At 39.1% G+C, this 22,094-nt stretch overlaps 1 protein-coding gene across 2 annotated transcripts in view; it reads left to right on the top strand.

The window, feature by feature from the left end:
* PLPP1 (phospholipid phosphatase 1) overlaps window positions 1-22,094 on the top strand; it is a 114,604-nt gene that overhangs the window by 50,114 nt on the left and 42,396 nt on the right. Inside the window, exon 2 of one of the 2 annotated variants that reach the window (XM_059916384.1) lies at window positions 17,658-17,809. The exons of the other annotated variant lie outside the window; for it this stretch is intronic. Coding sequence (XP_059772367.1) covers window positions 17,658-17,809 — 152 coding nt within the window. The remainder of the gene's footprint in view (window positions 1-17,657; window positions 17,810-22,094) is intronic. 2 annotated transcript variants of the gene reach the window in all.

The following is a 22,094-nucleotide window of genomic DNA, read 5'->3' as shown; positions in this document are numbered from 1 at the left end:
GGATGGAGAAGTGTTCTTGTGTGTTTAGTTTGTGGAAGCAATGAGTTATATATCACTTATTCTCTTTTGAACCATTATAAATATTCACTCGTAGAAGGTGGAAGGCTATATTTATTTGTGGGTGAGTATGAGTTTACTATGCGTAGAATCTGATTCTTAAATGGGCTAATACGACTAGCCACGTGGGCATATTAAAAAGCAGAATGTGGGAATGTAAAGTGGTGCAGCTATTTTGGAAGAGCAGTTTGGCAGTTTCTTAAAAAGTTAAACGTAAACTTACCACATGACCCAGACATTCCACTCCTAGGAGTCTACTCATTTAAAATGAAAATAATGTCCACACAAAGACTTGTACATGAATGTTTATAGTGATATTAGTCATAATAGACAAAAACTGGAAACAACCCAAGTATCCATTAACTGGTGACTGGATAAACCAAATGTAACATATACATACAATACGATACTATTTAGCAATAAAAAGGAACAAAATGCATGCTACAACATGGATGAACCTCAAAAATATTATGTTAAGTGATATAAGCCACTTACAAAATACCACATATTGTATGGCTCCATTTTTATGAAATGTTCAGAAAAGGCAAATCTGTGTAGATACAGAAAACATGCGAGTGGTTGCCTGGGGTTGGTGGTGGGAACAAAGGTTGAATGCAGATGGGCTCATGGGAATTTTTTGGGTAAGGAAAATGTTCTAAAACTGGATTGTGGTGATGGTTGCACAACTCTCTACATTTACCAAAGTCATTGAATTATGTATTTAGAGTGGATAAAGTTTTTGGTTTGTAAATTATACCTCAATGAAGTTGTTTTAAAGAAGGAAATGGAAATGAATTTTGTAAACTGAAGTATTAAGAGAAACATTGTATGACAAATGCAGTCATTTGACAAATGATGAAAAGGGATTGTTTTAGAAATGTAATCTTTCAGGTAAAAGGAAAAGGGTACTTGATTTGAATAGATGAAAGAGTAAATGGAACCCTTCACTTTTGCCCTAAAATCTATAGTGAATGTCAAAGATAGCATCAGATATCTTTAAAATTTTGCATTTCTGTAACATTTGTATACTGTGGCTGGTAGAATAAATAGGTGGTGTAAAAAAACTTTTCTGGAACAGTTTGTCAAGGACCTTAACATTTATATCCTTTGCTATAATTCCACACAAAAAATATATTCTAAGGAAATAATTAGAAGTGCAAACAAGGATTGGTATTTAGAAATGTTCATTATAGCATTATAGAGGGTAATCAAACAATAAAAACCTATATGGTCTCAGAGTAGGGGGAATGGTTATAATTGTTTTAGTTATGGCTCTGTTGGTTGCAAGGAGCAGAATCCCTTTCTAACTAGCTTAAGTGAAATTGGGTTTTGTTGAAAGGATACAAGGTACTTTAACAACCCCCCAAACAGCAAGATCAGTGCAGCCCTTTGGTAGCGGGGAACCAAAGCTGCTTTCACCTTTTCTCACTTTCGGGTCAGACTAGTCACTTCAGTTTTCTTTGCAGACCTGTTTTATCCTCAGCCTCTTCTCCAGCCAGTCTTCTAGTGCATTGATCAGTCCTGTTTGCCAGCTCTGACTGAATCAGTCTTTGTTCTAGTTCCAAAATTTCCAGAGCAGGACTCTAGACTAGCTCATCTTTTCCAACCCTAAGTGGGTCAGTGAACAACTGGTGATTTGGTCTTCCTCTCCATCCGTCTTTGGGGGGTCTACGTTCAGCTTTAGTTATTTAGTGAAAATGAAATGGCATTGGGTAATGACTTTGATGTAATACATCTCATGAGTTTATATGAGAGATTGCAAATATTAATATTAATTTAAAACATTTCTAGGGCCTTCCACAGAAGGCCCAGTCTCTTTCTTCACTTAAACTCTCAGAAGGATAGTGTGCATTTGTGGTAGATTCATGCTTATTTTCTTATCATTTCTTACTAAAACCTCTGTGGTCTGGTTTCCACTCCTTGTTCCTTATTGAAACCACTTTTGCTAAGTTTGGCGATTGAAAACCCATTGGACACTGTGGACCAATCACCACCTCCTGAAATGCTGTCTTTGGACTTGGTCTCAATGATGCCGCTTTCTCCTGACCTTCCCTCAGCCCAGCAAGTCTGCTGCCTCAGTGGATCCTCTTGCTGTGCTCATCCCTTTAGTATTGCTATTGCCCCATGCCTCGCCTTTCACTTCTTTTCACTTACACAATTTCTTTTACCGCTGTGACTTCAGGGGTGCTTTATATCCCCAAATCCTGTCTCTATACCAGACCCCTTCTGCTGAGATTCTGACTCTGATAACCAACACCTTTTTGAATATCACCACTTAGAGCCTCACCAGTTCGTGTTCTTTTGACACTTCATAGCTCTTTGTATCTCTGTTTATTCTCTGCTGTAATTATGTACTGTGCCTTATTCAACTTTGTATTCTTAGTATCATTTCACAGAATTCCTTGCACAATGGATTCACTCAGTATTTGCCCACTTGAATATTCCTGTTTTTAAAAATGGACTAATTATACTTGTTCGTGATTTTGTTTCCCACAAATTTTTTTTCTAAATCTGAGTAATTTCTTTTGTGGTCCAAGGGAAAAAAACAACTTACTGTTAATGGGTATGCTTAAGAACATTTTTCAATATATTTGGGTCTATTAATACAAATTTTTCTTGAGAATAAGGATAGAAAGCCTACTGAGTTTTGGACACTAATCATATGTGGATTTAATTTCTGTACTACATACCTTTTCTTACTCCAAAAGAAAGAAATGCTAATTGAAAAATTCAACCAATTCGGAAATATGCATTGTAGACACTGCAAGTTTCCATTATTATATATAGAGTTCTTACAAGTAAAATGAATTCTAGAAGTGGAGGTTCTTTGTAAATACAAAATAAATTTGCTCATTGAGTTAGAGTTGAAGGCTGAGCGTTTAGTTATTGCATAGGGCTGGCGACAATTAAAATCATAGATCTGAGTATTCACCTCCACGGTGTGTACTGTTAAGTGCAAAAGGTTTGTGCTGCAACTGTGGTATTTGTATTAAAGGCTTGGGCATTTCAGCCCTTCCTCTGTATGCAGACAATTTGGTGAATCAGAGGATAGTCTGAATTCAGATATGAGAGGTAGTATAAGGGTCAGTTAGCAAAGTCAGCTCTAGTTTAATTTTTTTTTTTAATGTTGCATTACTAGAAATATAGCTTTGGGAAACTTGTGAGCATCTTAAAGACTTAAAAAAAAAAACCCAACAACCATTTGCCTTTTTAATTTGCATCTTCACTAGATAAATGGTACATGAAGCAAGAATAAATTAAATTCTAATTACTCCATTTGCTAATAGAGAGCCTTAAGGGAAAAAGCCCTCTAATTCATAGTGAAAATGAAGTGTAAGGATTTTCTCTGACTTTCATTTACTTCCCTTTCTCTTCTCCTTCCCACCTAGTGTAATAAAATGAGCTAAGGCAATACTTTTTAACATGAACCTGCAGGCTAAGAGTTATTAGATTTATTTATCTTGTTTTATTTTATTGGTAAGAGATATCTTTCCTATAGCACCGTTTTTCATTCTCTGAAATTCACAGGTTCTAGCCACATTATAAACCTATTCTTTAATAACTATTTTGTTGGCTAGATATTTATTTATTGTTGTTTGAGGTGAAAATGTTTGTGCTCAAATGTTTTATTTTTTATCTTTTTTTAATAAATTTATTTTATTTTTGGCTGCGTTGGGTCTTCGTTGCTGCGCGCGGGCTTTCTCTAGTTGTGGCGAGCAGGGGCTACTCTTTGTCGTGGCGCGCGGACTTCTCATTGCGATGATTTCTCGTTGCGGACAAGAAATGGGCTCTAGGTGCGCGGGCTTCAGTAGCTGTGGCACGTGGGCTCAGTAGTTGTGGCTTGTGGGCTCTAGAGCGCAGGCGCAGTAGTTGTGGCACACGGGATTAGTTGCTCCGCAACATGTGGGATCTTCCCGGACCAGGGCTCGAGCCCATGTTCCCTGCATTGGCAGGTGGATTCTTAACCACTGAGCCATCAGGGAAGCCCTGTGCTCGAATGTTTTAAAATATTACTGGAAACTTGAAATTTATCTCCTTGTATCTAGATACTAACATTGTAGCTGACTAACTTATTCATTCCTCTTGAAAGATTAAGAATGCTACTCTTTGTTTTTTTCATTTATTTTATTTTTTAATGATTACCACAATAGGTTTAGTGAACGTCCATCATCTCATACAGACACAACATTAAAGAAATAGAAAAAAAAATTTTTTCCCTTGTAATGAGAACTTTTAGGATGAACTCTGTTAACAATTTATAACATACAGCAGTGTTAATTATCTTTATCATGTTGCACATCGCTAGTACTTATTTATCTTTTTTTTTAAAACATCTTTATTGGAGTATACTTGCTTTACAATGTTGTGTTAGTTTCTGCTGTATAACAAAGTGAATCACCTACATGCATACATATATCCCCATATCCCCTCCCTCCCACCTTCCCTATCCCACCCCTCTAGGTGGTCACAAAGCACAGAGCTGATCTCCCTGTTCTATGCAGCTGCTTCCCACTAGCTAGCTATTTTATTTATTTATTTTTTAACATCTTTATTGGACTATAATTGCTTTACACTGGTGTGTTAGTTTCTGCTGTATAACAAAGTGAATCAGCTATAGGTATACATATATCCCCATATCCCCTCCCTCTTGCGTCTCCCTCCCACCCTCGCTAGCCCACCCCTCTAGGTGGTCACATTTATTTATCTTATAAATGGAAGTTTGTGCTTTTTGACTACCTTCATCTAATTCCCCTTCCCCCAACCAATGCCTCTGATAGCTACAAATCTGATCTCTTTCTCAGTGAGTTTGTTTGTTTGTTTTTGAAGTATAATTGACCTATAACATTATGTTAGTTTCTGGTATACAACATAGTGATTTGATATTTCTGTACATTTCAAAATGATCACCATGATAAATCTAGTTGTCATCCATTACCATACAAAGATAGAACATAATTATTAACTATATTCCCCACACTGTACATTTCATACCTGTGACTCATATATTTTGTAACTGAAAGTTTGTACCTCTTAATCTCCTTCACCTGTTTCTCTCCTTGCCCCAACCCCTTCGCTTCTGTCAGCCACCTGTTTGTTCTCTGTATCTATGACTTCGGTTATGTTTGTTCACTTGTTTTGATTTTTAGGTTCCACATACGAGATCATATGTCGTTCTCTGTTTGACTTACTTCACTTAGCATAATTCCCTCTAGGTCCATCCATGTTGTCGCTTATGGCAAGATTTCATTCTTTTTTATGGCTGAGTAATATTCCATTGTATATATACAGCACATCTCTTTTATCCATTCATCTTTTGATGGGCACTTAGGTTGCTTCCGTACCTTGGCTATTGTAAATGATGCTGCAGTGAACATGGGGTGCATATATCCTCTCTAATTAGCGTTCTTGTTTTCTTCAGATAAATACCCAGGGGTGGAATTGCTGGGTCATATGGTAGTTCTATTTTTAGTTTTTTGAGGAACTTCCATATGGTTTTCCATAGTGGCTGCACCAATTTACATTCCTACCAACAGTGCATGAGGGTTCCCCTTTTTCCACATCCTTACCAACACTTATTTGTTTTCTTTTGGATAATAGCCATTATGACATGTGTGAGGTGACATCTTATTGTGGTTTTGATTTGCATTTCCCGGATGATTAGTGATGTTGACTATCTTTTCATGCGTCTGTTGGCCATCTGTACGTCTTTGGAAAAATGTCTATTCAGATCCTCTGCCCATTTAAAAATCAGGTTGTTTGTTTTTTTGATGTTGAATTGTATATTTTGTATATTAACCCCTTATCAGATATATCCTTTGCAAATATCTTCTCCCGTTCAGTAGTTGGCCTTTTTGTTTTGTTGATAGTTACCTTTGTTGTGCAAAAGCTTTTCAGTTTGATGTAGTCCCATTTGTTTATTTTTGCTTTTGTCTCCCTTGCTTGAGGAGACATATCTTCAAAAAAATATTGCTAAGACTGATGTCAAAGAAGTTACTGCCTGTGTTTTTTTCTAGAAGTTTTATGGTTTCAGGTCTGACACTTAAGTCTTTAATCCATTTTGATTATTTTTGTTCACAGTGTGAGAGAGCAGTCCAGTTTGATTCTTCTCAATGTAGCTATCCAGTTTTCCCAATACCATGTATTGAAGAGGCTGTCTTTTCATTTTTAGTCTGTGTGTGTCTTTAGATCTAAAGTGTGTCTCTTATAGGCAGCATATATATAGTTCTTCTTTTTGTATGCATTCAGCAGTCTGTCTTTTGATTGGAGTATTTATATTTAAAGTAATTATTGATATGTGTGTACTTATTGCCATTCTGTTAATTGTTTAGGGGTTGTTTTTGTAGTTCTTTTCTGTTTCTTCTTTTGCTCTCTTTCCTTGTGATTTGATGACTATCTGTAATGTTATATTTGGACTCTTTTTCTTTTTTATCAGTGTATCTATTATAGATTTTTGGTTTCTGGTTACCATGTGGCTATATATATATATATATATATATATATATGATTATTTTAGGTTGCTGATCTGTTAAGTTTAAATGCTTTTTAACCACCCTTCATTTTTACTTCTCCCTCCCCCAACCCCCGTTTACTGTTTGTGATGTCATATTTTACATATTTTACATCCTTTTGTTTTGTATATTGCTTTGCTTATTTTGGATATAGATGACTTTACTACTTTTGTCTTTTAACCTTCCTACTAGCTTTATACATGGTTGATCTACTACCTTTATTATATATTTGCCTTTACCAATGAAATTTTTCCTCTCATAGTTTTCATATTTATAATTATGGTTTTTTCTTTTCCACTTAGAGAAGTCCCTTTAACATTTCTTGTAAAGCTGGTTTCCTGGTGTTGAACTCTTCTGTTGTTTTTTTTTTTTTAACATCTTTCTTGGAATATAATTGCTTTACAATGTTGTGTTAGTTTCTGCAGTATAACAAAGTGAATCAGCTATACGTATACATATATCACCATATCCCCTCCCTCTTGCGTCTCCCTCTCGCCCTCCCTATCCTACCCCTCTAGGTGGTCACAAAGCACGGAGCTGATCTCCCTGTGCTATGCAGCTGCTTCCCACTAGCTATCTGTTTGACATTTGGTAGTGTATATATGTCAGTGCTACTCTCTCACTTCGTCCCAGTGTACCCTTCCCCCTCCCCTGGTCCTCAGGTCCATTCTCTACATCTGCATCTTTATTCCTGTCCAGCCGCTAGGTTCTTCAGAACCATTTTTTTTTTTTTGTAGATTCCATATATATTTTTTAGCATACGGTATTTGTTTTTCTTTTTCTGACTTACTTCACTCTGTATGACAGTCTCTAGGTCCATCTACCTTACTACAAATAACTCAATTTCATTTCTTTTTATGGCGAGTAATATGCCATAGTATATATGTGTGACATTTTCTTTATCCATTCATCTGTAAATGAACACTTAGGTTGCTTCCATGTCCTGGGTATTCTTTTTTTTTTTTTTTTGAATTCAAGTCTTTAGTAATATATTCTTTTTTTTAATATTAATTAATTAATTTATTTTTTTGGCTGTGTTGGGTCTTCGTTGCTGTGCGAGGGCTTTCTTCAGTTGCGGCGAGCGGGGGCCACTCTTCATCGTGGTGCGCGGGCCTCTCACTATCGTGGCCTCTCTTGTTGCGGAGCACGGGCTCCAGACGCGCAGGCTCAGTAATTGTGGCTCACGGGCCCAGTTGCTCCGCGGCATGTGGGATCTTCCCGGACCAGGGCTCGAACCCATATCCCCTGCATTGGCAGGCAGATTCTCTGCCACTGCGCCACCAGGGAAGCCCCTGGGTATTCTAAATAGTGCTGCAGTGACCATTGTGATTCATGACTCTTTTTGAATTATGCTTTTCTCAGGGTATTTGCCCAGTAGTGGGATTGCTGGGTCATATGGTGGTTCTATTTTTAGTTTTTTTTTTTTTTAAGTGTTTTCTGGTCTTTCTCCCTGTCTCACTCTTTTTTTTTTTTTTAATTTATTTGTTTATTCATTTATTTATTTATTTTTGGCTGTGTTGGGTCTTCGTTTCTGTGCGAGGGCTTTCTCTAGTTGTGGCAAGCGGGGGCCACTCTTCATCGCGGTGCGTGGGCCTCTCACTATCGTGGCCTCTCTTGTTGTGGAGCACAGGCTCCAGACGCACAGGCTCAGTAGTTGTGGCTCACGGGCCTAGTTGCTCCGCGGCATGTGGGATCTTCCCAGACCAGGGCTCGAACCCACGTCCCCTGCATTTGCAGGCAGATTCTCAACTACTGCGCCACCAGGGAAGCCCTATTTTTAGTTTTTTAAGGAACCTCCATACTGTTCTCCATAGGGGCTGTATCAATTTACATTCCCACCAACAGTGCAAGAGGGTTCCCTTTTTTCCACACCCTCTCCAGCATTTATTGTTTGTAGATTTTTGATGATGGCTGTTCTGACTGGTGTGAGGTGATACCTCATTGTAGTTTTGACTTGCATTTCTCTAATGATTAGTGATGTTGAGCATCCTTTCATGTGTTTGTTGGCAATCTGTATATTTAGGTCTTCTGCCCATTGTTGGATTGGGTTGTTTGTATTTTTGATATTTAGCTGCATGAGCTGCTTGTAAATTTTGGTGATTAATCCTTTGTCAGTTGCTTCGTTTGCAAATATTTTCTCCCATTCTGAAGGTTGTCTTTTCATCTTGTTTATGGTTTCCTTTGCTGTGCAAAAGTTTCTAAGTTTCATTAGGTCCCATTTGTTTATTTTTGTTTTTATTTCCATTTCTCTAGGAGGTGGGTCAAAAAGGATCTTGCTGTGATTTATGTCATAGAGTGTTCTGCCTATGTTTTCCTCTAAGAGTTTGATAGTGTCTGGCCTTACATTTAGGTCTTTAATCCATTTTGAGTTTATTTCTGTGTATGGTCTTAGGGAGTGTTCTAATTTCATTCTTTTACATGTAGCTGTCCAGTTTTCCCATCACCACTTATTGAAGAGACTGTCTTTTCTCCATTGTATATTCTTACCTCCTTGATCAAAGATAAGGTGGCCATATGTGCGTGGGTTTATCTCTGGGCTTTCTATCTTGTTCCATTGATCTGTATTTCTGTTTTGTGTCAGTACCGTACTGTCTTGATTACTGTAGCTTTGTGGTATAGTCTGAAGTCAGGGAGCCTGATTCCTCCAGCTCTGTTTTTCTTCCTCAAGACTGCTTTGGCTATTCAGGGTCTTTTGTGTTTCCATACAAATTGTGAAATTTTTTGTTCTAGTTCTGTGAAAAATGCCATTGGTAGTTGTTGTTGTTTTTTTTAAATTTATTTTTATTTATTTATTTTTTTGGCTCTGTTGGGTCTTCGTTTCTGTGCGAGGGCTTTCTCTAGTTGTGGCAAGTGGGGGCCACTCTTCATTGTGGTGCACAGGCGTCTCACTATCGTGGCCTCTCTTGTTGTGGAGCACAGGCTCCAGACGCGCAGGCTCAGTAGTTGTGGCTCATGGGCCTAGTTGCTCCGCGGCATGTGGGATCTTCCCAGACCAGGGCTCGAACCTGCGTCCCCTGCATTAGCAGGCAGATTCTCAACCACTGCGCCACCAGGGAAGCCCCATTGGTAGTTTGATAGGGATTGCATTGAATCTGTAGATTGCTTTGGGTAGTATAGTCATTTTCACAATGTTGATTCTTCCAATCCAAGAACGTAGTATATCTCTCCATCTGTTTGTATCATCTTTAATTTCTTTCATCAGTGTCTTACAGTTTTCTGCATACAGGTCTTTTGTCTCCTTAGGTAGGTTTATTCCTAGGTATTTTATTCTTTTTGTTGCTGTGGTAAATGGGAGTGTTTCCTTAATTTCTCTTCCAGATTTTTCATCTTTAGTGAATAGGAATGCAAGAGGTTTCTGTGCATTAATTTTGTATCCTGCTGCTGTACCAAATTCACTGATGAGCTCTAGTAGTTTTCTGGTAGCATCTTTTGGATTCTCTATGTATAATATCGTGTCATCTGCAAACAGTGACAGTTTTACTTCTTCTTTTCCAATTTGGATTCCTTGTATTTCTTTCTCTTCTCTGATTGCTCTGGCTAAAACTTCCAAAACTATGTTGAATGATAGTGGTGAGAGTGGGCAACCTTGTCTTGTTCCTGATCTTAGTGGAAATGGTTTCAGTTTTTCACCACTGAGAACGATGTTGCCTGTGGGTTTGTCATACATGACCTTTATTATGTTGAGGTAAGTTCTCTCTATGCATACCTTCCAGAGAGTTTTTATCATAAATGGGTTTTGAATTTTGTCAAAAGCTTCTTCAGCATCTATTGAGATTATTGTATGGTTTTTATCCTTCAATTTGTTAATATGGTTTATCACATTGATTGATTTGCATATATTAAAGAATCCTTGCATTCCTGGGGTAAACCCCACTTGATCATGGTGTATGATCCTTTTAATGTGCTGTTGGATTCTGTTTGCTAGTATTTTGTTGATGATTTTTGCATCTATGTTCATCAGTGATATTGGCCTGTAGTTTTCTTTTTTTGTGACATCTTTGTCTGGTTTTGGTATCAGGGTGATGGTGGCCTTGTGGAATGAGTTTGGGAGTGTTCCGCTCTCTGCTATATTTTGGAAGAGTCTGGGAAGGATAGGTGTTAGCTCTTCTCTAAATGTTTGATAGAATTCTCCTGTGAATCCGTCTGGTCCTGGACTTTTGTTTGTTGGAAGATTTTTAATCACAGTTTCAATTTCATTACTTATGATTGGTTTGTTTATATTTTCTATTTTTTCCTGGTTCAGTCTGGGAAGGTTGTGCTTTTTTAAGAATTTGTCCATTTCTTCCAGGTTGTCCATTTTATTGGCATAGAGTTGCTTGTAGTAATCTCTCATGATCCTTTGTATTTCTGCAGTGTCAGTTGTTACTTCTTTTTCATTTCTAATTCTGTTGATTTGAGTCTTCTCCCTCTTTTTCTTGATGAGTCTGGCTAAAGGTTTATCAATTTTGTTTATCTTTTCAAAGAACCAGCTTTTAGTTTTATTGATCTTTGCTATTGTTTTCTTTGTTTCTATTTCATTTCTTTCTGATCTGATTTTTATGATTTTTTTGCTTCTGCTAACTTTGGATTTCTTTTGTTCTTCTTTCTCTAATCACTTTGGGTGTAAGATTAGGTTGTTTATTTAAGATATTTCTTGTTTCTTGAGGTAGGAGTGTATTGCCATAAACTTCCCTCTTAGAACTGCTTTTGCTGCATCCCATAGGCTTTGGATTGTTGTGTTTTCATTGTCATTTGTTTCTAGGTATTTTTTGATTTCCTCTTTGATTTCTTCAGTGATCTTTTGGTTAATTAATAGTGTATTGTTTAACCTCCATGTGTTTGTATTTTTTACAGTTTTTGTTCCTGTAATTAATATCTAGGTCAATAGCATTGTGTTTGGAAAAGATACTTGATGACGATTTCAATTTTCTTAAATTTACCAAGGCTTGATTTGTGACCCAAGATATGATCTATCCTGGAGAATGTCCCATGAGCACTTGAGAAGAAAGTGTATTCTGTTGTTTTTGGATGGAATGTCTTATAAATATCAATTAAGTCCATCTTGTTTAATGTATCATTTAAAGCTTGTATTTCCTTATTTATTTTCATTTTGGATGATCTGTCCATTGGTGAAAGTGGAGTGTTAAAAGTCCCCTACTATTATTGTGTTACTGTCGATTTCCTCTTTTATGACTGTTAGCATTTACCTTATGTATTGAGGTTCTCCTATGTTGGGTGCATAAGTATTTACAATTGTTATTTCTTCTTGGATTGATCCTTTGATCATTATATAGTGTCCTTCTTTGTCTCTTGTAATAGTCTTTATTTTAAAGTCTCTTTTGTCTGATATGAGAATTGCTACTCCAGCTTTCTTTTGATTTCCATTTGCATGGAATATCTTTTTCCATCCCCTCACTTTCAGTCTGTATGTGTCCCTAGGCCTGAAGTGGGTCTCTTGTAGACAGCATATATATGGGTCTTATTTTTGTGTCCATTCAGCCAGTCTGTGTCTTTTGGTTGGAGCAATTAATCCATTTACATTCAAGGTAATTATCAATATGTATGTTCCTATTACCATTTTCTTAATTGTTTTGGGTTTGTTATTGTAGGTCTTTTCCTTCTCTTATGTTTCCTGCCTAGAGAAGTTCCTTTAGCATTTGTTGTAGAGCTGGTTTGGTGGTGCTGAGTTCTCTTAGCTTTTGCTTGTCTGTAAAGGTTTTATTTTCTCCATCAAATCTGAATGAGATCCTTGCTGGGTAGAGTAATCTTGATTGTAGGTTTTTCCCTTTCATCACTTTAAATATGTCCTGCCACTCCCTACTGGCTTGCAGAGTTTCTACTGAAAGATCTGCTGTTAAACTTATGGGGAGTCCCTTGTATGTTATTTGTTGCCTTTCCCTTGCTGCTTTTAATACTATTTCTTTAATTTTTGATAGTTTGATTAATATGTGTCTTGGCATGTTTCTCCTTGGATTTATTCTGTATGGTACTTTCTGCACTTCCTGGACCTGATTATTTCCTTTCCCATATTAGGGAAGTTTTCAACTATAATCTCTTCAAATATTTTCTCAGTCTCTTTGTTTTTCTCTTCTTCTGGGACCCCTATGTTTCGAGTGTTGGTGTGTTTAATGTTGTCCCAGAGGTGTCTGTGACTGTCCTCAATTCTTTTCATTCTTTTTTCTTTATTCTGCTCTGCGGTAGTTATTTCTGCTATTTTGTGTTCCAGGTTACTTATCCATTCTTCTGCCTCAGTTATTCTGCTATTGATTCCTTGTAGAGAATTTTGAATTTCATTTATTGTGTTGTTCATTACTGTTTGTTTGCTCTTTGGTTCTTCTAGGTCCTTGTTAAACGTTTCTTGTATTTTCTCCATTCTATTTCCAAGATTTTGGATCATCTTTACTATCATTATTCTGAATTCTTTTTCAGGTAGACTGCCTGTTTCCTCTTCATTTGTTTGTTTTGGTGAGTTTTTACTTTGCTCCTTCATCTGCTACATATTTCTCTGTCTTCTTATTTTGCTTAACTTACTGTGTTTGGGGTCTCCTTTTTGTAGGCTGCAGGTTCGCAGTTCCCGTTGTTTTTGGTGTCTGCCCCCAGTGGGTAAGGCTGGTTCAGTCGGTTGTGTAGGCTTCCTGGTGGAGGGGACTGGTGCCTGTGTTCTGATGGATGAGGCTCGATCTTGTCTTTCTGGTGGGCGGGACCGTGTCCGGTGGCGTGTTTTGGGGTGTCTGTGAACGTGGTATGATTTTAGGCAGCCTCTCTGCTAATGGGTGGGGTTGTGTTCCTGTCTTGGTAGTTGTTTGGCATGGGGTGTGCAGCACTGGACCTTGCTGGTCGTTGTGTGGAGCTTGTTCTTAGTGTTGATACGGAGATCTCTGGGAGAGCTCTTGCTGATTGATAGTACATGGGGCCGGGAGGTCTCTGGGTGGTCCAGTGTCCTGATCTCAGCTCTCCCACCTCAGAGGCTCAGGCCTCATACCCAGCCAGAGCACCAAGACACTGTCAGCCACACGGCCTGGTCCATAGTTGCACATAAAATGTGCTCCATTGTGAAGACTTTCAAAGCCAGAAACCGGAGGACAAAACTGTACTGCACAGCCAACTTTGTAACTATCTGCCCAAACAACCCTACTGCGTGGAGCCTTTCAGCTGCTCCCAAATGTTGATACCTTTTTCCAACTGCCAAGCACTGGGGCAGCCAGTGCTGCTTTGGGGAATTTTTTTTTTTTAATATCTTTATTGGAGTATAATTGCTTTTCAATGTTGTGTTAGTTTCTGGCTTTGGGCCATTTTGAAGGGAAGGTCATCAGGACAGGTGATCCTGGCAACTTCTAGGGGTTTACCCGAAAATTCCCCGATCATGCTGGCTAGCCATGAGTAGCAAGGATCCTGGCTGGCTGTGCCAAAATTTGTTATGTAGTCCGAGCTTGTACTGGTGTTGAACTCTTAGCTTTTGCTTGTGTTTAAAACTTTGATCTCTCTTTCACATCTGAGTGAAAGCCTTGCCAGATAGAGTATTCTTGGTTGTAGGTTTTTACTTTTCATCTCTTTAAATACATTGTGTCACTCCCTTCTGGCCTGCAGAGTTTCTGCTGAGAAGTTTAGCTGATAGCTTTATGGGGGTTCCCTTGTAGGTAACTTGTTGCTTTTACCATGCTGCTTTCAATGTTGTTTCTTTATTTTTAATTTTTGCCGTTTTAATTATAATGTTCTTGGTGGGCTGCTTTTTAGGTTGATCCTGTTTGAGACTCTCTGTGCTTCCTGGACCTGGATGTTTTCCCAGAAGTCTCTTAAACTCTCCTCATTTGTTTTTATTCTTTTCTTTTTCTTTCTTCTGTTCAGTTTCAGTGATTTACACAATTCTGCCTTCCAGTTCCTTTGTATCATATAATGTTCTGTTGATTCCTTCTAGAGTATTTTTTATTTCAGTTATTGCATTCTTCAGTGCTGTTTGGTTCTTCTTTATATTTTCTAACTGTTCATCCATTCTTCTCACAAGTTCTTCGAGCATCTTTATGATCATTATCTTAAACTTTTTCAGGTAGGTTGCTTATCTCCACTTCACTTAGTTCTTCTTCTGGGGTTTTTATCTTGTTTCTTTACTTGGAATGTTTTTCTCTGTTTCCTCAATTTGCGTAATTCACTGTTTTTATTTCTGTGTATTTGGTAGGTTGGTTACATTTCCTGATCTTGGAGGAGTGGCTTTATGTAGGAGATGTCCTATGTGGCCCAGCAGTGTACTCCTCTCTGGTCACCAGAGCTTTGTGTTCTATGGGTGCCCTCTATAGGGGCTGCATGGGTCCTTCTTCTTTTGTGGCTGGCTGACAATTGTGGGTGTACTGGTTTGCGTCGGTGGCCCTCGGTCCCGTTGGCTGCCAGGCCCTGCCTTGTGTGGAGGCTGCCAACTGCTGGTGGATGGGGTTGGGTGGTGGGTGGGGCTGGGTCATGGCTTGGCTGGCTGCATGGCCACCCACCACCCAACCTGGTAATGGCCTGCAGGTGGTTGGCTGGATTCTGACATGGCTGGCCGAGGGGCCCAAGGTGTCCTGCAGCTGGTGTTGGCCTGCTGTTGGGCGGGGCCAGGGCCCTGGGTGTCCGGGGTGGTGCCAGACTACTAGTGGGTGGGCCGGGTCTTTACGCAACTTGCTGTGGGGGGGCTGTGGTGGTCCTGGGGCTTGGGTTGGCTTGCTGGTGGGCAGTGTCGGGGCCCAGGAGGACCTGGGGCTAGTGCCGGCCCACTGATGGGCAGAACCAGGTCCTGGGGTCTTTGGCTGTGGGGCCTGAAAGTTCTGGAGCTGGTGTTGGCCCCCTGTGGGCAGTGCCTGGGCCCAGAGTTTGTGGCTGCAGGGCCTTGGGGGTTCTGGGGGTGGTGTCTGCCACAGGTGGGTGGGGCTGGGGCCCCTCAGATCCTCGGGGCTGGTGCCAGACCCCTAGTGTGTGAGGCCGGGACTGGGGCTAGTGCTGGCCCACTGGTGGGTGGGGCTGGGTCAGATGACTAGCTGTGTGTGTGTGTATGTGAGTGGTTCCTGGGGGTCCCAGTGCTGGTGGTGGCCCACTTGTAGGTGGGGCCGGGTCCTGGGTCCTATGGTGGGTGATGTCATGTGCTGGGATGGCTGGGGGCTCAGGGGGTTCTACAGCAGTCAACCTGTTGGTGGGTAGGTCTGTGTTCCTGCGCACCTAGCTGCCTGGCTTGGGGCATCCCAGGGCTGGTGCTGTCTGGTGGGCAGGCCTGGTCTGCCACTGACTGGCTAGAGGGAAGATTCTAAAGTGGCACTTAGCAGCACCAGTGTCCTGGTGGTGGGATGAGCTTTCCAAAATGGCTGCTGCCAGCGTCGTTGTTCCCAGAGTGAGTTTCAGTTGTCTTCTGCCTCCTGGGAGTCTCTCCAAGATCAGCAAGTGGGTCCTACCCAAGCTCCATTCAAATAACTGCTTCTGCCCTGGGTCTTGAAACATAGGAGATTTTGTGTGTGCTCTCTTAAGAGTGGAGTCTTTATTTTCCACAGCCCTCTGGCTCTCCCAGAAGTAAGCCCTACTGGCTTTCAGAGCCAAACAGTCTGGAGGTTCATCTTACTTGTGTACACCCCCGGGTTGAGGAGCCTGATGTGGAGCTAGGACCTTTTGCTCCTTGGGGAGAACCTCTGCAGTTGTAATAGTCTCCCATTTGTGGGTTGCCTACGCTGGGAATATGGATGATGACGATACTGCATCTTCACCTTTTCTACTTGTCTTGTTGTGGTTTCTTCTTTATAGCTTTAGCTGTAGAAGATCTTTTCTGCTAATCTTCAGGTCACTCTTATGGATAGTTGCTCTGTAAATGATCATGATTTTGCTGTGCCTGTTGAAGGAGGTGAGCTCAGGGTCTTCCTTCTCTGCCATCTTGGCCACTGCTTGCATCATAAAGACTTCTAATGGTTTAACAGCTTGGCAAATTGGTTAACACAAAAAAATAAACTTTGGTTCATGTATTCAGAGTCTAAATGAAAAACAGGAAGATAAATAAAAAGAACCAGTAATGGGCTTCTCCTTTTCATTTGGCCCTTGTGGATTGAACACATTTGATACTTGTAGTCTATGCATTAGGCAGAGTGGCAGAAGCTTGGTTGTCATTGAGCCTTTAGGGCTTAGCAGAGTTGATGAGAAACTGTAGATGGTCATCAAGACTTGGAGCTTCATGGAAAGAACACCTGAATATACAGTGAGTATGTTAGCTTAGTGGTTATGGTATTACTGCTGGGAGAATGGGTCACTTAGGGAGAGAATCATCCATACCTGGAAAAGTCTTGAAGCAGAACTCATGTTGAGGGTTTCTGCTAAACTCTATCTCTTAGAAAGCAGTCCTGGTCAGTATTAATCAGGATGCCGGGTGCAGTGATGAAGTAAAGGAGGACTGAATTCTTAAAGTTCTGATTTAGACAAAAGTTTAGACATTTTGAGATGAGGAGATGAGTGTGAGGCATGATCTTTAGGGAAAACGTTGATGATGAAAAAAAGGGAGCTCTTTTAGGTGCTTTTGTGCTTGACTCCGTTGTCCATCTTTTCTTAAGAAGCTTGGTTTAAGTTTAGACTGCTTTCCATAGCAGCTCTAAACTTGCTGTAGACAGTACAGAAATGAGTGGATAAACTTTATTTAGATACTCTGATAGCTTAGCCAGTGACCGTGACCTGTCCAAATATGGTAGTAATATCAAGATAAAATGGGGAATGTCAAAATGCTGTTTTTAACCTTTTGGAAGTAAAGCTCCTGACAAAATAGTTTGAAAATAGTGTTGAAAACCCTATGATTAAATGACAACAAGAGCATGAGAAGAGATTTTTTTCCCCCTAAAATCAGTTTAGTGTATTTGGGCAGAAACAAAGGGAAGAAGTTGCTCTTGGTTAAATTGGTTGATAGAGGATTTGGAGGCATTGTTTCCTGTAGAAAAAAGATCTGTACCCTGAACTATAATTTTTCTAACTTCTGTTGCATGTGTTGCTGCATTTCCTTTTTCCATGTGCTCTTATTATTTTCGTGGCAAATGTGTTTTTAAACATGGTCTCTGGGATAATTATCGCCATTAATTAGTTTTGATATTCCTTTTTAATGATATTTTCATTTATTCCTTTTGCTAGCTGGATTGCCTTTTGCAATTCTTACTTCAAGGCATACCCCTTTCCAACGAGGATTATTCTGTAATGATGAGTCCATCAAGTACCCTTACAAAGAAGACACCATACCTTATCCGTTATTAGGTGGAATAATCATTCCATTCAGTATTATCGTTGTAAGTTAAATCCACTTTTCCAAGTTTATCACTTTTGGGCAATTGGCTTAGTTTTGTGTTAACCTGTTAATGATTGAATGTATAACCCTCTAAAACAATGTGTTTTTTTAACCTTTACTGTTATTTGATCAAAATAATCTCAGCTATTTTAAGTGGGGCCAAAAGAGCAACAATGTATAATCAGAAGAACCTTACTGAACATGTGTAGGTTTTATGCTAACCTTTCTAAGTCACTGTGATTTTTTTTAGAGCTCCAATTTGCTGTTGTTTCAGTAATGCAATAGATGACTATTATATCAATGTATTTCTAGCATACTTTTTACCTAGGATATTATTTTATAATTTATTGAGACTGTGCATATGAACTGACTTTCTAGTTACTGAGTTCTAGAAAAGTCTTAACAGGTGTTAAGACTTCATTTAACCCATGTTTAGTTTAGTTTAAAGAATTTTTAGGTAACGGCAGAAATAGGAGAGAGGAGCCCGAATTCTATATATAATTAGAAGTGAACATGACAAAGAATTTTTACTGGTACTAAAACACTGTAGTAATTATTGTTTTCTAGGATTTCAGGTGGGAATGCTTAGAGAATGTGCTCTGGGGAGAAGATATCAAGTGATTAGACTACATGATTTTTATAATCGCTTGACTTGGATTCTATGACTTTAATTAGTTTTATGCTCCATAACTTGTAACTTTAGAAATAAGATTTATGTTACAAGCAGGAAATATGGTCTCATCCAGGAGACAGGCCAAAAAGATAATAGCATAGGCTTGTCTGTTCTGGAGTTTATTAAAAAACAAAACAGATCTTCTTGATTTAGAAATTTAATGTCTTATTGCAGAATGATCACAGCTCCTTGTTAGCACTAAAAGTTAATCAACTCATAATTTGTAGTGTATAATTAATAAAAGAAAACCTCTGCTATACAAATGTTTGTTTCGCAAGACTCTGAGCTCCTTGAAGGTAGAGGGTGGTGCCTTGTTCATCTTGTTATCCTCACTGTTGCCATGGACCCTGGCATGTCCTACGTGCTGGAATGAAACTTGAGAGATTTTGCCGTAATGTTGGTGACTCTCCTACAGTATAGTGAAGTTTTAAGAAATCAGTAGTTTGTTTAATCTAGACAGATCTTTACACTGAGTTTTTACTATTAAAAGAAAGAAAGCCAAGCCTCTGATCCTTCCATTAAAGAGGGAGTATGAGCATCAGGGTCTTTTTTTAAAGTATATGTTTCTGGGACTTCCCTAGTGACGCAGTGGTTAAGAATCCACCTGCCAGTGCAGGCGACACGGGTTCGAGCCCTGGTCCAGGAAGATCCCACATGCCGCGGAGCAGCTAAGCCCGTGCGCCACAACTACTGAGCCTGCGCTCTAGAGCCCGCGAGCCACAGCTACTGAGCCCGAGTGCCATAACTACTGAAGCCCGCATGCCTAGAGCCCGTGCTCTGCAACAAGAGAAGCCACTGCAGTGAGAAGCCCACGCACCACAACGAAGAGTAGCCCCCGCTCGCCACAACTAGAGAAAGCTGGCGCACAGCAACAAAGACCCGATGCAGCCTAAGTAAATAAATAAATAAATAAATAAATAAATAAATAAATAAATAAATAAATAAATAAATAAAATTTAAAAAAAATAAATTATGTGTTTCTGAGAGAATAGGTCTTTAAATATAAAAATTTTAGTAGGACTCTTCTGCAATTAGTAGCTGATTTCAGACAGGATTCAAGTACTCAAACACTGCTACAAATGTACTTGTCTTTCAATTCTACTTGTCTTTGTGTCTCAGTAAGAAGGATGCTGCATAAGCAAAACTACAGAAATCTGCTACAGACCAGAGGCCTGCAACAGGCCAGGGTGCTGTGTAGCCTGCACAGCTGGTGCAGAACCTGACAGGCACTCAGCTAGCAAAAGCTTGTCATTTGTATTTTATTAACTTGGAAGTTTTGATTATTTCACCATCACCTGTGAGAAAGTTATCTTTATAAAACAGCAAGTAAGTTGAGTGTAGTTTTCTGAAAAAAGAGCAGACTGTTTAAAGGTGCTGTAAAAGTACTTTTTTCATATCAACTGTATCAACAAAGACAAACACTGCTTAGGGCAGTGGTTTTATGTACTAATTTAAAATAATTTCAGTTTATTCATTAACTCAGCTTCTTTCAGGCAGCACTTGGTTAGACTTGTATATGTTTAATTTAATTTCTAGAAAGTAAATTATTTCTTTAGAAAAAAAATCAGGACTATGATTGGGACTTCATACCAGGCCTTTGATTTGACTTGCAAATGATCCACACATATATGAGTGAGTGAGGGAGCCAGGTAGAGAATCAGAATTAATATAGTTTCTCAGAAGCCAAGGGAGAATTTCAATAAGGACAAAATAGTCAGTGATGTCTTACACTACTGAGAAGTTAAGATTTGGTTTGATAAAAATCTGTTTGATCTGATGAGACCATTTTGACTTTTTTGGAGAGATATTCAGTAGAATAAAGGGAATGGAGGTATTTAGAGATATTTAGGAAGGAGTGGAAGTACGCCATTGATTTTAGACTGTTCTTTGGGAAGGTGGGTCCTGAGTGGAAGACACATAACTGTAGTGACAGTGTAGAGATGTATAAAATTATCTTGGTTGGTGGAGATATAAAGAAGATGGTGAGAAAATACTCTGGGACATAGGTTTTAAATGGTTGAATCACGCTGATTTAGATAATTATTAGCTTTGATCTTCAAAGTATTCTGTCTTACTCCCCAAACATCATCTTTAGTTCTTTAATAATTTATCCTGTCTTTATTTGGAGTAGTAAATAACGCGTGACCAGTAATCTCAGCTCTAAGATTAGGGCACAGTTAATTTAAGCGTGGACTTCACCAGAGGCTGAGTTGGTATAAATGGCTCAAAGGGCAAGATAAGGTGTTAAAATGAAACGAAAATATGTCTTGCATGTGTAGTGCAGTGCACAGACACATCCCTGCATTTGATTTAGAAGAATTAATTTAGAACATCTCTATTGTCTATTTTTTATATAATAAAAAAATGATGTAAGTCGACCTAGCATTTGTTGGCTTTAGAGCCCCCCACACCCTTTTCCCAGAATTAAGGGTTAAGTTTCAGCATATACCACTTCTGTAGATCAACTTTTAATCTGTGCGCAGTGCTCTGAATGTTCCTAGTGAACTGATTTTCGGTCATCAGTGGCAGGAACCAGGGTTTAGGTGGCCCTAAACAATGATCATTAGGACTAGGAAGACTCACAGAGACCAATACTTGTTTTTGGAAAGTAGTTGAGTGCTTACGCAAGAAGAGCTGACAACTGAGAAGTGGAAGTTTTGACTGCTCAAATTTTGGTTGACTAATATATTTGGTATATATTTCAAATTATCAAAGGTCAACTCCATAACAAAACATTAGAGATATCCTTTCTTGCTGCTAATCTATCAAGGCAGTTGCTGGAACACCTTAACAGCCTGAGGAGACTGTAATATACTTTAATTCAAGGCCTCTAAGGCAATCGCCGGGGAGAACCCTAAGCACAGTTGGGGAGGTATGGTATCCCCAGAAGTGCGTGTGGTTTTCCTCTCCTGTGAGGCCTGTTCTCAGCAAAGGTTTGATTAAGTCATTCACATTAAGGATTATAATGAGGAATATATTTCTATGGGGTTTAATGTGTTTAAACTAAGGGTGTTTACATTTTACCCAAGAGGCAGCACCTTGAATTGAAATTTACTGACCACCAGCTCTGTTTTAGGTCACTATGGTGGTACTAGCTTTCTATTCAACTAAAAATTCATTCTTGCTTTTGTAGAGTTCATAGTCTAGTTGTCAAAGTTATAACATTCTAATTATGGAATTCTAGGAGCCTTTGAGCCAGATGAGGAAAAAATTTTTGATATCAGGTTCTTGAAATCCCTTTCAGGAGGCAACCATTTATTTCATCTGTGGTAAGGCTCACCCTGAAGACAATTAGTCGTCACTAATGGAAATGTTTGAATGCTTTGTAAAATTGTTTATGTAAATTTAAGAGGAAGCAGTGAAACTCTTAAGTGAAACTTTGTGATTTATATCCACCCCCAACATAAATTAGCAAGCAGAATTTTTTTTGTTTAAGTCTTTATTTTGGTCTCAGGTAGCTAGAGCGTGGCTTATTTTATCAGCAATTGTAATTTTTTGTAATGTTGCCATTCAGTATTTTTTCAAATTTCTCAGAATATTGGCCTGTGAACTTGGGAAGTATTTGAAAACCTTTTTATGCCTTTAAAATAATTACACTGGTGCGTGCTCACAC

The sequence above is a fragment of the Balaenoptera ricei genome, chromosome 3 (assembly GCF_028023285.1).
Source record: "Balaenoptera ricei isolate mBalRic1 chromosome 3, mBalRic1.hap2, whole genome shotgun sequence".
NCBI lineage: Eukaryota > Metazoa > Chordata > Mammalia > Artiodactyla > Balaenopteridae > Balaenoptera > Balaenoptera ricei.
Note: the sequence above shows the minus strand (reverse complement) of the source record. Positions and strands in the feature narration are given on the sequence as shown.